This window comes from Oncorhynchus mykiss, chromosome 3, assembly GCF_057628025.1.
Source record: "Oncorhynchus mykiss isolate SJ-2025 chromosome 3, ASM5762802v1, whole genome shotgun sequence".
Classification (NCBI taxonomy): domain Eukaryota; kingdom Metazoa; phylum Chordata; class Actinopteri; order Salmoniformes; family Salmonidae; genus Oncorhynchus; species Oncorhynchus mykiss.
The window spans coordinates 8,789,750-8,806,108 of NC_143024.1; the positions used below are offsets into that span (position 1 = coordinate 8,789,750).

Sequence of the window (16,359 nt, forward strand, 5' to 3'; positions counted from 1 at the left end):
CAATACATCTGCTGCAGAGGGACAAGATAGAGCCACGAGAAAACAAGTTATGATCAGTCATAGAAATAAACAATTTGTCTCCCAGTTTAAAAAGAAGATGGAGAACTAGCTATGAAGGATAAATACTGTAGTTTTGGTGCAGGTACAGACAACAAGCTATGAAGGATAAATACTGGAGTTTTGGTGCAGGTACAGACAACAAGCTATGAAGGATAAATACTGTAGTTTTGGTGCAGGTACAGACAACTAGCTATGAAGGATAAATACTGTAGTTTTGGTGCAGGTACAGACAACTAGCTATGAAGGATAAATACTGGAGTTTTGGTGCAGGTACAGACAACTAGCTATGAAGGATAAATACTGTAGTTTTGGTGCAGGTACAGACAACTAGCTATGAAGGATAAATACTGGAGTTTTGGTGCAGGTACAGACAACAAGCTATGAAGGATAAATACTGGAGTTTTGGTGCAGGTACAGACAACTAGCTATGAAGGATAAATACTGGAGTTTTGGTGCAGGTACAGACAACTAGCTATAAAGGATAAATACTGGAGTTTTGGTGCAGGTACAGACAACTAGCTATGAAGGATAAATACTGGAGTTTTGGTGCAGGTACAGACAACTAGCTATGGAGGATAAATACTGGAGTTTTGGTGCAGGTACAGACAACTAGCTATGAAGGATAAATACTGGAGTTTTGGTGCAGGTACAGACAACTAGCTATGAAGGATAAATACTGGTGTTTTGGTGCAGGTACAGACAACTAGCTATGAAGGGTAAATACTGGAGTTTTGGTGCAGGTACAGACAACTAGCTATGAAGGATAAATACTGTAGTTTTGGTGCAGATACAGACAACTAGCTATGAAGGATAAATACTGGAGTTTTGGTGCAGGTACAGACAACTAGCTATGAAGGATAAATACTGGAGTTTTGGTGCAGGTACAGACAACTAGCTATGAAGGATAAATACTGTAGTTTTGGTGCAGGTACAGACAACTAGCTATGAAGGATAAATACTGTAGTTTTGGTGCAGGTACAGACAACTAGCACAAAAATAATAGTGCGATATTATCAAAACGATACAATGTATCGTAAAAATGTTTATCCAGACATGTAGCTGTATCGATTATCTTCCCCCATCACTAGTTCCCTGTGTGAGGAAGTGTAGCCTACTGATGCCAGATGTGGTGTGTGTGTGTGTGTGTGTGTGTGTGTGTGTGTGTGTGTGTGTGTGTGTGTGTGTGTGTGTGTGTGTGTGATCAGTGGTAGGCAGGGTGGAGAGGGCCGTGTGGGCAGAGAGAGGGCGGTGTCACGGCTTCAAACAGCAGCCTGAGGGATTTACTATCCACAGGATCAACCACCTGATCCCTTCATATTCCCCACCCCTGTTCAACCCCCTTAAAACAACATGGCCGCCACTGCACCAGCAGACAGGGCCGGGGCCCAAATCATTCAAGCAGGCTGCTCAAGAAACCATTAGCCATAGTACTGCAAGGAGTCAAGAATCACTGTGTGGTAGGATGCTGATAGGTTAACACTAGTCTTTCTATAATCTTTACTCTGAGGACCTGAAACATTCCACAGCCAACTACCCCCCCCCCCCACCCCATTCAACACAAAGGCAAAAGCCCTCTGAAGACCAGGGGTTATGGGGTTATGCCCCTTCCCCTGTCAGCCAGTGAGCTCAGGTGCTTGGCTAAAGTGGTGGAACTCCCAGGGTTTTAAAACAGAATGACCCCTGGACCAATAGGGAATGGGAACAAGACGAAAATGACCACGTTGTAGTGCAGTGGGCTAACTATAGTCTAATAATTACCACATGTTGTAGTGGGCTAACTATAGTCTAATAATTACCACATGTTGTAGTGGGCTAACTATAGTCTAATAATTACCACATATTGTAGTGGGCTAACTATAGTCTAATAATTACCACATGCTGTAGTGGGCTAACTATAGTCTAATAATTACCACATGCTGTAGTGGGCTAACTATAGTCTAATAATTACCACATGTTGTAGTGGGCTAACTATAGTCTAATAATTACCACATATTGTAGTGGGCTAACTATAGTCTAATAATTACCACATGCTGTAGTGGGCTAACTATAGTCTAATAATTACCACATGTTGTAGTGGGCTAACTATAGTCTAATAATTACCACATATTGTAGTGGGCTAACTATAGTCTAATAATTACCACATGTTGTAGTGGGCTAACTATAGTCTAATAATTACCACATGTTGTAGTGGGCTAACTATAGTCTAATAATTACCACATGCTGTAGTGGGCTAACTATAGTCTAATAATTACCACATGTTGTAGTGGGCTAACTATAGTCTAATAATTACCACATGTTGTAGTGTAGTGGGCTAATTATAGCCTAATAAATACACCTCAGCCAGGATGTTCAACTTCACACAGGATTCCATCACAGAACGTTCAGCATGAACAACAGGACAACAGAACAGTAGAACAGACTTCCTAATTCCGCCAATTCTTCTCCCATTGTCTATGGGGCTGTATGAGTGCCTCTGGTCAAGACCTCCTGCACCTCATCCCCCCCCCATCCCCTCACCCTTGGATGGGGACATAGTCCTACCTCCTGCACCTCATCCCCCCCCTTACCCCTAGACGGGGACATGGTCCTACCTCCTGCACCTCATCCCCCCCCCCCATCCCCTCACCCCTGGATGGGGACATGGTCCTACCTCCTGCACCTCATCCCCCCCCTCCTTACCCCTAGACGGGGACATGGTCCAACCTCCTGCACCTCATCCCCCCCCCCCCCCCCCATCCCCTCACCCCTGGACGGGGACATGGTCCTACCTCCTGCACCTCATCCCCCCCCTCCTTACCCCTAGACGGGGACATGGTCCAACCTCCTGCACCTCATCCCCCCCCCCCCCCCCGAACGGGGACATGGTCCTACCTCGTGTGTTGGTGGCCAGGTCAGCTACTTTCTGAAAGGCCTCCAGGAACGCTGCAGCTGCAACCACGGTCGCCCTGGAAACAGAAACAGAACCCAGCTGGTCACGTTTTGGCTCTTAACTGAAGTGAACACACATGTACCGACCAACCGACCGGGCACATGATTAGCCATGGGTAGCGTCCCAAACAGCGCCCTTATTCCCTATGGTGCAGTACGATACAAAAGTAGTTCACTTTTAGGGAATTTGGGAAGCAAATACTGTTGAGCCTGGTTGAAGCCTTGAGCTATCTCTATCTGAGATCTACTGTTGGGCCTGGTTGAAGCCTTGAGCTATCTCTATCTGAGATCTACTGTTGGGCCTGGTTGAAGCCTTGAGCTATCTCTATCTGAGATCTACTGTTGGGCCTGGTTGAAGCCTTGAGCTATCTCTATCTGAGATCTACTGTTGGGCCTGGTTGAAGCCTTGAGCTATCTCTATCTGAGATCTACTGTTGGGCCTGGTTGAAGCCTTGAGCTATCTCTATCTGAGATCTACTGTTGGGCCTGGTTGAAGCCTTGAGCTATCTCTATCTGAGATCTACTGTTGGGCCTGGTTGAAGCCTTGAGCTATCTCTATCTGAGATCTACTGTTGGGCCTGGTTGAAGCCGTTAGCTATCTCTATCTGAGATCTACTGTTGGGCCTGGTTGAAGCCTTTAGCTATATCTATCTGAGATCTACTGTTGGGCCTGGTTGAAGCCTTTAGCTATCTCTATCTGAGATCTACTGTTGTTTCAAGGGAAATGGCCAGGAGCTGCTAGTTATTATAGCGTTATTAGGCCTATACTGTTAGCTGACGTTCATTCACAACAAGACAATAAGAATGTGTTTCCTCTCCGTTTGTCTGGCCACGGGCCTCACTTTAACATCTCTGTTAATGACCCTTAATGAACGTGATAACAGGCAGAGATAGGGTCTACAGCGTTCAGCTTTTCATCACAGTGGAACTAGAAGTCTGAATGGCGAGGCTGTTGAAATGTTTGGAATGTCTTGTCTGGTCTGCAGTGTGCGGAAAGGAGCCGTCTGAAATCTAGGTAGCTCATCAGAGTCCCTGTGCTTTGACTGCTGAGGTACGTCACATGATTCAGATCTCAGGGTCAGGGCTAGTCAGACCTAGGCAGGGCTGTTAACGAGTCGTCTTGGATATCAGCAGTAGTTTCTCTGTGACGCACACACACACACACGCGATTGTTAACTGGTCTTGGATTACATCAACATGGGATGGGAGTACTATCAGTCTCCAGGCTATGTGACGCAAACAAAACCAGAAACCGTGTACTATGCAAACACACTTACACACGAACACACCTCTGGAACACTGAGAACAATGCCAGTAGTCATGGTGACTGTAGTTGACGTAGATCTGTAAACACATGTGTCTGTCAGACCAGTAAGGCATGCCTAGAGCTCAGCTGATGATAACAGTGACAGTAGGTGACGGAGATCTGTAAAACACATGTGTCTGTCAGACCAGTAAGGCATGCCTAGAGCTCAGCTGATGATAACAGTGACAGTAGGTGACGGAGATCTGTAAAACACATGTGTCTGTCAGACCAGTAAGGCATGCCTCGAGCTCAGCTGATGATAACAGTGACAGTAGGTGACGGAGATCTGTAAAACACATGTGTCTGTCAGACCAGTAAGGCATGCCTCGAGCTCAGCTGATGATAACAGTGACAGTAGGTGACGGAGATCTGTAAAACACATGTGTCTGTCAGACCAGTAAGGCATGCCTCGAGCTCAGCTGATGATAACAGTGACAGTAGGTGACGGAGATCTGTAAAACACATGTGTCTGTCAGACCAGTAAGGCATGCCTCGAGCTCAGCTGATGATAACAGTGACAGTAGGTGACGGAGATCTGTAAAACACATGTGTCTGTCAGACCAGTAAGGCATGCCTAGAGCTCAGCTGATGATAACAGTGACAGTAGGTGACGGAGATCTGTAAAACACATGTGTCTGTCAGACCAGTAAGGCATGCCTAGAGCTCAGCTGATGATAACAGTGACAGTAGGTGACGGAGATCTGTAAAACATTGGTTTCAGCGTGTCATCTTAGCGTGCCGAGGACTTACGCAGCTCTGCTTGGTCATTAAACATACGTTCAAGTACAACGATGTTCCAAATGGCAACTGATCCCCTACATTAAGTGCACTTGTTTTGACCAGGGCCCCACACTAGATCGGGGTGGTTGGACAACATGGTCTACACGACAGACCACACAGAGGCCATGGAGAAGTCGCCATATTGACTGTCCTGTTACAGAATGTACGGGCCAAATGTCACCCTCTTTCCTACAGATGTAGTCAGAAGTTTACATACAGTGGGGGAAAAAAGTATTTAGTCAGCCACCAATTGTGCAAGTTCTCCCACTTAAAAAGATGAGAGAGGCCTGTAATTTTTATCATAGGTACACTTCAACTATGACAGACAAAATGAGAAAGAATAATCCAGAAAATCACATTGTAGGATTTTTAATGAATTTATTTGCAAATTATGGTGGAAAATAAGTATTTGGTCACCTACAAACAAGCAAGATTTCTGGCTCTCACAGACCTGTAACTTCTTCTTTAAGAGGCTCCTCTGTCCTCCACTCGTTACCTAAGTAAATATAACTTCTTCTTTAAGAGGCTCCTCTGTCCTCCACTCGTTACCTAAGTAAATATAACTTCTTCTTTAAGAGGCTCCTCTGTCCTCCACTCGTTACCTAAGTAAATATAAATACTAATACTATATAAGATAAATACTGTTAAACCTGTTTCATTCAGCATCTTCACAAGGTCCTTTGCTGTTGTTCTGGGATTGATTTGCACTTTTTGCACCAAAGTACGTTCATCTCTAGGAGACAGAACGCGTCTCCTTCCTGAGCGTTTGAAGATAGGCCTTGAAATACATCCACAGGTACACCTCCAATTGACTCAAATGATGTCAATTAGCCTATCAGAAGCTTCTAAAGACATGACATAATTTTCCGGAATTTTCCAAGCTGTTTAAAGGCACAGTCAACTTTGTGTATGTAAACTTCTGACCCACTGGAATTGTGATACAGTGAATTATAAGTGAAATAATCTGTCTGTAAACAATTGTTGGAAAAATTACTTGTGTCATGCACAAAGTAGATGTCCTAACCGACTTGCCAAAACTATAGTTTGTTAACAAGAAATTTGTAGAGTGGTTGAAAAACGAGTTTTAAGGACTCCAAGCTAAGTTTATGCAAACTTCCGACTTCAACTGTATATAGGGCACTACTTTTATGGGCCCTGGTCAAAAGTAGTGCCCTATATAGGGAATAGGGTGTGATTTGGGATGTAGAGTCTGTCCCAGAACAACAGAATTCTTTATCAACTCAAAAGGTATACATACGTCTGATATGAAATGACTAACATCCGTTTGACCAGAAATGAACAACACTGTCCTTGTCAACCTGTAATGGTATTACCACAGACTGTGTTGTAGCGGGTTGGAGCTAACCACTACACACAAGGGTGTGTTGCTAGTCTCTGGCGGAAAAATACACACACACACACACACACACACACACACACACACACACACACACACACACACACACACACACACACACACACACACAAAAAGACATTAAGACGCACACTCTCCACAAGCACATTCCATTCTATTTAAAGGGAGAGGAGAGCCACTACAGGGGAAACCTCTGGTTGTGTTAGTCTCTGTTGGATACTACTGTGCACTATATAGGGAATAGAATGCAATTTGGGACGTGCACATACTGTGATTACACAGTAATACACAACAACCACATATTATCTGAAACATTATGTTGGGGGAAGTTATAATAAAAAAACATTTAGCTACGAAAAAGCAACGAATGGATTTAAAAACTATAATTAGATAACTTCCTAGAAGGCAGTGTGGAAGAGGACAGCTAAATGACAGAGCACTTAACCCTCCCCTAACATTATTACAGAGTAAGACACACTGCCTTTCAGCCTGTCCTCCAAATCTACCCAGCAGAGATCACCAGAGAGGTGGGTAGAGGTAGTAGCTAGACTGGGTGATTCTACCCAGCAGAGATCACCAGAGAGGTGGGTAGAGGTAGTAGCTAGACTGGGTGATTCTACCCAGCAGAGATCACCAGAGAGGTGGGTAGAGGTAGTAGCTAGACTGGGTGATTCTACCCAGCAGAGATCACCAGAGAGGTGGGTAGAGGTAGTATCTAGACTGGGTGATTCTACCCAGCAGAGATCACCAGAGAGGTGGGTAGAGGTAGTAGACTGGGTGATTCTACCCAGCAGAGATCACCAGAGAGGTGGTAGAGGTAGTAGCTAGACTGGGTGATTCTACCCAGCAGAGATCACCAGAGAGGTGGGTAGAGGTAGTAGCTAGACTGGGTGATTCTACCCAACAGAGATCACCAGAGAGGTGGGTAGAAGTAGTAGCTAGACTGGGTGATTCTACCCAACAGAGATCACCAGAGAGGTGGGTAGAGGTAGTAGACTGGGTGATTCTACCCAACAGAGATCACCAGAGAGGTGGGTCGAGGTAGTAGACTGGGTGATTCTACCCAACAGAGATCACCAGAGAGATGGGTAGAGGTAGTAGACTGGGTGATTCTACCCAGCAGAGATCACCAGAGAGGTGGGTAGAGGTAGTAGCTAGACTGGGTTATTCTACCCAACAGAGATCACCAGAGATGTGGGTAGAGGTAGTAGCTAGCTTGGGTGATTCTTCCCTAGCAGAGATCACCTGAGAGGTGGGTAGAGGTAGTAGCTAGACTGGGTGATTCTACCCAACAGAGATCACCAGAGAGGTGGGTAGAGGTAGTAGCTAGACTGGGTGATTCTACCCAGCAGAGATCACCAGAGAGGTGGGTAGAGGTAGTAGCTAGACTGGGTGATTCTACCCAGCAGAGATCACCAGAGAGGTGGGTAGAGGTAGTAGCTAGACTGGGTGATTCTACCCAGCAGAGATCACCAGAGAGGTGGGTAGAGGTAGTAGCTTGACCAGTGTTTTAGTGGGACATCTCAGCCCTCAAACGAACAGACTCAGAGAGGACAATGGGGCAGAACTAGACCCGACACAGTTTCTTATTTTCCTTCTAGAGACATCTATCCTGCTTATTTATTTATGCATTTGTGTGTACTTTTTACCTCTTTTTCTCCCTAATTTCGTGGAATCAAATTGGTAGTTACAGTCTTGTCCCATCGCTGCAACTCCCCTACGGACTCGGAAGAGGCGAAGGTTGAGAGCCGTGCGTCCTCCGAAACACGATCCTGCCAAGCCGCACTGCTTCTTGACACACTGCTCGCCTTAACCCGGAAACCAGACGCACCAATGTGTCGGAGGACACACCGTCCAGCTGGCGACTGAAATCAGCTTGCAGGCGCCCAGCCCACCACAAGAAGTCACTAGAGCGCAATGGGACAAGGAAATCCCGTCCGGCCAAACCCTTCCCTAATCCGGACGACGCTGAGCCAATTGTGCGCCGCCTCATGGGCGACACAACCTGGGATCGAACCCGAGGCAGTGCCTCAAGCGAAGCAGTGCCTAACAGGCTGACTACACCGCACATATCGCATGCACTGCAAAATAAATTCTGAAATCTATATTATTCAATTATTGCACCCACACTGCTCGCGCGCAAACGAGCGTCTGCGTTGCCAAGGGCTAAAATAGAAGTCAGTTCTATTTCTGACGCAGATCAAGCTGCAAGTCCTGCCTCTCCCATTTCCTCATTGGTTTATAGAAGCAGATACCCACGTGCAATCTCCTTATTGGTTATACCCACGTGGGTGACTGAAAATGAACGAGGTCAGTGGCGGTAATGCACCTAATTTATGAAAGTTGCCAATCGCAACATAAAGTCAAGAGAAGAAAAGGCCTGGAAGGAGGAGAGATGACTAGAAACGATTCGGTAGCAACTACACCGTAGCTCAACCACAGCTGCTCTACAGATCTCAGATAGGTGGGTAGAGGTTGGAGGTTGGGGCGGAACCAATAACGATGGACACTTATTGGACAGCTCTTTTCTAGGACTTATCCTACAGCATGACACTTATTAAGGGTCTATACCTGTGGTAATAATGTGATGGTCCTGACTGTGGTCTAAGGGTCTATACCTGTGGTAATAATGAGATGGTCCTGACTGTGGTCTAAGGGTCTACCTGTGGTAATAATGAGATGGTCCTGACTGTGGTCTAAGGGTATATACCTGTGGTAATAATGAGATGACTCACCTGAGTTGAGATTGTAGTTTCCCAGCCTTGCTGATAAAGTCTTCCCAGATGGGGTAGCTGTTCTGTGGAAACAAACACAAAGTACAGGAATATCAGAACATCTTGTTTTCCCTGAGCACAACATCTGTCAGAAACACAAAACAACATGATAACAAAACACACACACAGAAAAAACACTTTTTTTAAACCTTGGTCGTCCCATTGAGGTAAAAAAAAACTTGCTATTTTCCAAGCCAGATCTGCTCCTCAAAGTGACGATGGACTAACCTATTAGACTTTATATTGACTATATTTTGTGAACACACAGTAATAAACACACAGTAATGAAAACACAGTAATAAACACAGAGTAATGAACACTACCGGCCAAACCCTCCCTAAACCGGACGACGCTAGGCCAATTGTGCGTCGCCCCACGGACCTCCCCGATCGCGGCCGATTGCGACAGAGCCTGGGCGCGAACCCAGAGTCTCTGGTGGCACAGCTACTGCTACGACTGCGCCACCCGGGAGGCCCTCAACAGCACCTTTCCAACCTCAGGGGGCTGAAGAAATTTGGCTTAACACCTAAAACCCTCACAAACGTTTACAGATGCACAATTGAGAGCATCCTGTCGGGCTGTATCACCGCCTGGTACGGAAACTGCACCGCCCACAACCGCAAAGCTCTCCAGAGGGTGGTGCGGTCTGCCCAGCGCATTACTGGGCTGTATCACCGCCTGGTACGGAAACTGCACCGCCCACAACCGCAAAGCTCTCCAGAGAGTGGTGCAGTCTGCCCAGCGCATTACTGGGGGCAAACTTTCCGCCCTCCTGGACACCTACACCACCCAATGCCATAGGAAGGCCAAAAAGATCATCAAGGACAACAACCACCCGATGCCACAGGAAGGCCAAAAAGATCACCAAGGACAACAACCACCCGATGTCATAGGAAGGCCAAAAAGATCATCAAGGACAACAACCACCCGATGCCAAAGGAAGGCCAAAAAGATCATCAAGGACAACAACCACCCGATGCCACAGGAAGGCCAAAAAGATCATCAAGGACAACAACCACCCAAACCACTGCCTGTTCGCCCCGCTATAATCCAGAAGGCGAGGTCAGTACAGGTGCATCATAGCAGGGACCGAGTGACTGAAAAACAGCTTCTATCTCAAGGTCATCAGACTGCTAAACAATAATCTCCAGCACATCAGAGGCGGCTGCCTATAGGCATAGATTAGGAATCACTGGCCACTATAAGGAAATGAAACACTAGCCATTTTAATAATGTCTCTGTATCTAGCATTACTCATCTCATATGTATAAACTGTACTCTAAACTATTCTACGGTATCTTAGACACTTTAATTGTGTGTAAATATAGCATCACCCATCTCATATGTATATACTGTATTCTATACTATTCTACGGTATCTTAGTCACTTAAATTGTGTGTAAATATTGAAACACCCATCTCATATGTATATACTGTATTCTATACTATTCTACGGTATCTTAGTCACTTAAATTGTGTGTAAATATTGCATCACCCATCTCATGTGTATATACTGTATTCTATACTATGTCACTGTATCCTAGTCACTTTAATTGTGTGTAAATATTGAAACACCCATCTCATGTGTATATACTGTATTCTATACTATGTCACTGTATCCTAATCACTTTAATTGTGTGTAAATATTGCATCACCCATCTCATGTGTATATACTGTACTCTATACTATGTCACTGTATCCTAGTCCAATGCTGCTCTGACATATGTGTATAGATATCCTTAATCCATTCCTTACTTAGATTTACCTGTATTTTGGGTATATGTTGTGAAACTGTTAGATATTACTGCACTGTCGGAGCTAGAAGCACAAGCATTTCGCTACACCCGCAATAACATCTGCTAAACACGTGTAGGTGACCAATAAAATGTGATTGGAGTTGAGTAGTGTAATAGTCAGACTACGCTGCCATCCGGGAGGCCGAGGAGAAGATAAGTAAGGATGCTGTGTCTGAAAATGATTTGTAGCATTAGTGACCTTAGGAATGTCACCCTGTGTAACACTATACCGCCATAACACAGGAGACAGAGAGAGAGTGAGTGAGAGTGGGAGAGAGAGAGTGAGAGTGGAGAGAGGAGAGAAAGAGAGAGGAGAAAAAGAGAGAAGAGAGAAAGAGAGAGGAGAGAAAGAGAGGAGAGAAAGAGAGAAAGAGGAGAGAAAGAGAAAGAGAGAGAGAAAGGAGAGAAAGAGAGAGATAGAGAAAGAGAGAGCGAAACACACACCCATACAAACACACACAGCTCCTTAGCATCAGTAGCCGATTAATATTTCAAGAGCCTTGAAGGCAGAGACCTCCTGCTGAACAATAACCTAGATACCCACAGCAACAATAGATTCAGAGGTGAAGAATATAGATTTTATAGCATAACAGTGCATTTGACATTTGAAGAAAACACCCAAGCCTCATCCATGGATAACCCCGATCTAGTATTTTTGTTTGCCTCCATAAACTTCAGTCATTTGGCTTCATAGGTCTCAGTTCGGCCTGAAGAGAAAGCAAGCAGCTAGCCATGACATTATGATGATGCATGCCTTGTCATTATCTGAAACAAGTGTCAAAAAATAACTGACAGCCAGTTAACATTATCTACTTAGCTATTAGCTAACCTTAGAGCCATTCCTACAGCACAGGTTACTGAATGAGTTAATATGGAGTTAGATAAGTAGCTATTAGCTATCTATCTCATGTACACTGTTATAAACACAATGATTCAGAAAGGGATAGGTTTGACTTACTTTCATGTCGCCTATCACACTCTGGAAAAGTCCCCCCAGTGCACTGCATTCCTTCTCAATAACAGACTCCATTTTTCTGGACAACTGAGTAACTGGTCAGTCTGACGGTCAAGCTGGACAGCTCCTGAACTTAAGAGTTGAAAGAAATCCTCGGCTATTTGAATACAAATAATTTCGCTTTAGTTAACTATTCACCGAACGAGTGGAAAAGAGCTTGACTTGATGCAGAAACGAATAAAAACCCGCTCCAGCCTATATAGCTGGATCGGCTCAGTCAAAAGCTCTCGGACAAGAGGTGAGACTGAGAGAAGAATAGTCGCTGACGAGATTTAAAACCCAATCGCTTCTCCACTCCCGGTCCATGATTCTCCAAATGACACAATTCACGAAACGTATTTAATACAACATGTATAGATATAGATCCGATAGTCTCTGGATATTCAACGTAAACAACAAAATGATCTACTCAAGCACATTCCGACAACAGCTCCGTCTCAGAAGCTCAATGTATTACAACGCAATTTCAGCTGGTCGAGTCTGGAGACTATGCGAAGATCTCAATTCAAACATACTCCTCGCGTCCTCTCTGCTCTCTCCTCGTCTCCTTCTCAAAGCCCATTGGAGGAGAAGGTAAGAGGGGCGGTACCTCTGACTTTCTCATCCAATGGGTTTAGAGAAGGAGACGACGGGAGCGCAGAGAGGACGCGAGGAGTATACTATCTTCCCTAAAGGTACAGAGCGCATACCCGAATTTCGAAATTGCACCCCCCCTCCTGGCTTTGACGCGTGTGTTGGCTTCTTGCCTTTTTGCTCGAGATAGTTTATAAAAGGAACTACTGACTGATTTCTATCTTTCTCAACTCATCATAACTGCTATTTAAAACGGGAGAGAATATTATTTCCGGTTTAGCAACAAAATTGTTCATGGAAATCTACAAAAACACTATACTCACACTCACACACACTAACTACACTGACACTCTCACACAAAACCTACTACACACATTCACATACTGCGTTCAAAACAACTGTGAACTCGGAAAAATACGAGGTCAAATCATGACGTCATTGAGCTTCAGGCCCGAGTTCCGGAGATTGAATTCCTAGTTGGATGAGCGTTCAAATTGATTTTTGACACTCGGAGCTCGTTTTTTTCCCCCGAGTTCACAGCAGTGGCGATTTTAGCATGTAAATATTGGTGAGGCAAACAATTTTTATTTTTTATTTATTTATGCCAGAAAAGCCACTACACAACACTACACAATACATTAATTGCACTATAACAGTGACATACAGTGGTGTATAGTGCTTAAGTAAAAAATACTTTAAAGTACTACTTAAGTCGTTTTTTTGAGTATCTGTACTTTACTTTACTATTTATATTTTTTATGACTTTTACTTTTACTTCACTACATTCCTGAAGGAAATAATAACATAGCTAATATGGCTGATTTGCTTAACCTTTTACGGCTACTGTCTCTGTACAGGGATCAACATCAGCGGAAATTTCAGGGTGACAACTAATAGTACTCGATACAACTCAAACTTTCATTAAAACACACATGCAGGGTACTCAATTAGAGCTACACTCGTTGTGAATCTAGCCAGCATGTCAGATTTTTTAAATGCTTTTCGGCGAAAGCATGAGAAGCTATTATCTGATAGCATGCAACCCCCGAAATACCCAAAGGGGACGTAAACAAAATAATTAGCGTAGCAGGCGCTACACAAAACGCAGAAATAAAATATAAAACATTCATTACCTTTGACGAGCTTCTTTGTTGGCACTCCTATATGTCCCATAAACATCACAATTGGGTATTTTTTTCAGATTAAATCCGTCCATGTACACCCAAAATGTCCATTTATGAAGCCCGTCTGATCCATGAAAAAGCACCGTTCCAAAAAGCAACGTCATTTTTTAAAATTAAAAAAGTTGCCTATAAACTTTGACAAAACATTTCAAACTACTTTTGTAATCCAACTTTAGGTATTAGTAAACGTTAATAATCGATCAAATTGATCACGGGGCGATCTGTATTCAATAGCAGCACGCTATACAAATGTGGTTTCTATTGACAATTGACATGTACAAACTATGGCATAAGGGGACAACGAGCGGATAAGAGGCAATCCATAATTTCGATTCTACACCTGCATTGCTTGCTGTTTGGGGTTTTAGGCTGGGTTTCTGTACAGCACTTTGAGATATCAGCTGATGTACGAAGGGCTATATAAATACATTTGATTTGATTTGAATTTGATTTGATTAGGATATTAATGAGCAAGCTAGGACGGATGTAGTCAATATAACTATTTGTTCAACACTTTTGAAATGTATAGCGACAGAATTCAGAACATGGGCCATTCTTATAGTATTCTCCCTGTACACCAAGTCAGAGCCATAGGATAAATAAAGGCATATATTTTTTTTATTTTACCTTTATTTAAACTAGGCAAGTCAGTTAAGAACAAATTAGCTTCACTCTTGCGTATTTTATTTGTCTTTGTCGTGTGTTAATATTATTTTGTTTAACTTGGCATCATTGGGTTGTATTCTGGGTCATGTGACAAATGCTATTTATTTTGTAGTGGAGGGGGGCAACAACATTAACAAACGTGTGGTCCTGAGCAAAGGCTCATTGTTCAGATTTGAAGGGGTCTAGTGACATCTAGTGGCCAACACCTGCTTAGCCTGTGAGGTGGTTTATGGAAACACAATTTCACCTGCATTTGGAAAACAGTATAAAAGTGGGACAAAGAGTACAATTGTGTAGGCATTGGGGTAAAAATCAGGACAAGCATTTTGCAAGGCATGAGGTTTCCCCCAAGACTAATGGTTTGTCTGGACGGGCTCATTTCAGACACATAAAACTAGTGCTTGTCTCCCTTCACCAACAGATGTCTCCCTAGACTTTGAAAACGGACTCGTCACAAGTGCAAGTTGGGATCCTTGGGACATACATACCATAAACTCTAACCCTAACCGTAACCCCTATCCTATCCTACCCTTACCTAACCCTAACCATAACCCCTATCCCATCCTACCCTTACCTAACCTTAACCATAACCCTTATCCTATCCTACCCTTACCTAACCCTAACCGTAACCCCTATCCCATCCTACCCTTACCTAACCCTAACCGTAACCCCTATCCCATCCTACCCTTACCTAACCCTAACCATAACCCCTATCCCATCCTACCCTTACCTAACCCTAACCGTAACCCCTATCCCATCCTACCCTTACCTAACCCTAACCGTAACCCCTATCCCATCCTACCCTTACCTAACCTTAACCATAACCCCTATCCCATCCTACCCTTACCTAACCTTAACCATAACCCCTATCCCATCCTACCCTTACCTAACCTTAACCATAACCCCTATCCTATCCTACCCTTACCTAACCTTAACCATAACCCCTATCCTATCCCATCCTACCCTTACCTAACCCTAACCGTAACCCCTATCCCATCCTACCCTTACCTAACCTTAACCATAACCCCTATCCTATCCTACCCTTACCTAACCTTAACCATAACCCCTATCCCATCCTACCCTTACCTAACCTTAACCATAACCTTTGGTATTTGGTATGTTATTAGGATTCCCAATTAGCTGTTGAGAAAGCAGCATCTCCTCTTCCTGGGGTCCAACACAGAACATGAACCAGGACATAATACAGAACATTATTAGACAGCAGCTCAACGACAGAACTACATCAACACCTTAATAACCCTTAACCCTTAACCATTTTAATTATCAACTTCAACGGGGTGACGTCAGAGTTGGGACATCCCAAGGATCCCGTTTAGAACATGTCTCATATTACACGAAACATTTAGGCTACATAATGTGACTTTTCTATGTATACAACATGGATTACACAGGTCAAACTTAACCAGTCGTCTATTAGACCGTCCACTCCAAAGAGCAGGTGATGTAGACCTATTCATGGAAAGCAGAAGCAGTTAGCTTGTCCGTCTAGACTGAGACAGAGAACAGGCTTGTCTGTCTAGACTGAGACAGACAGCAGGCTTGTCTGTCTAGACTGAGACAGAGAGTAGGCTTGTCCGTCTAGACTGAGACAGAGAGTAGGCTTGTCTGTCTAGACTGAGACAGATAGTAGGCTTGTCCGAAATAGACAGACAGATAGTAGACTTGTCCGTATAGACTGAGACAGAGAGTAGGCTTGTACATCTAGACTGAGACAGAGAGTAGGGTTGGCTGGTCCTCCTCTAGGAGGGTAGCTGGTCCTCCTCTAGGGAGGTAGCTGGTCCTCCTCTAGGGAGGTAGCTGGTCCTCCTCTAGGGAGGTAGCTGGTCCTCCTCTAGGGAGGTAGCTGGTTCTCCTCTAGGGAGGTAGCTGGTCCTCCTCTAGG

At 44.2% G+C, this 16,359-nt stretch overlaps 1 protein-coding gene across 15 annotated transcripts in view; it reads right to left on the reverse strand.

Moving 5' to 3' along the window:
* LOC149984304 (protein MTSS 1-like) overlaps positions 1–12,541 on the reverse strand; it is a 122,468-nt gene extending 109,927 nt beyond the window's left edge. For all 15 annotated transcript variants that reach the window (XM_090230648.1, XM_090230652.1, XM_090230644.1 and 12 more), the window contains exons 1-3: positions 11,977–12,541; positions 9,185–9,246; positions 2,932–3,005 (exon numbers count right to left, since the gene is read on the reverse strand). In XM_090230648.1, coding sequence (XP_090086774.1) covers positions 2,932–3,005; positions 9,185–9,246; positions 11,977–12,048 — 208 coding nt within the window. In that variant the 5' untranslated portion in view covers positions 12,049–12,541. The remainder of the gene's footprint in view (positions 1–2,931; positions 3,006–9,184; positions 9,247–11,976) is intronic.
* Positions 12,542–16,359: the final 3,818 nt, after the last annotated feature.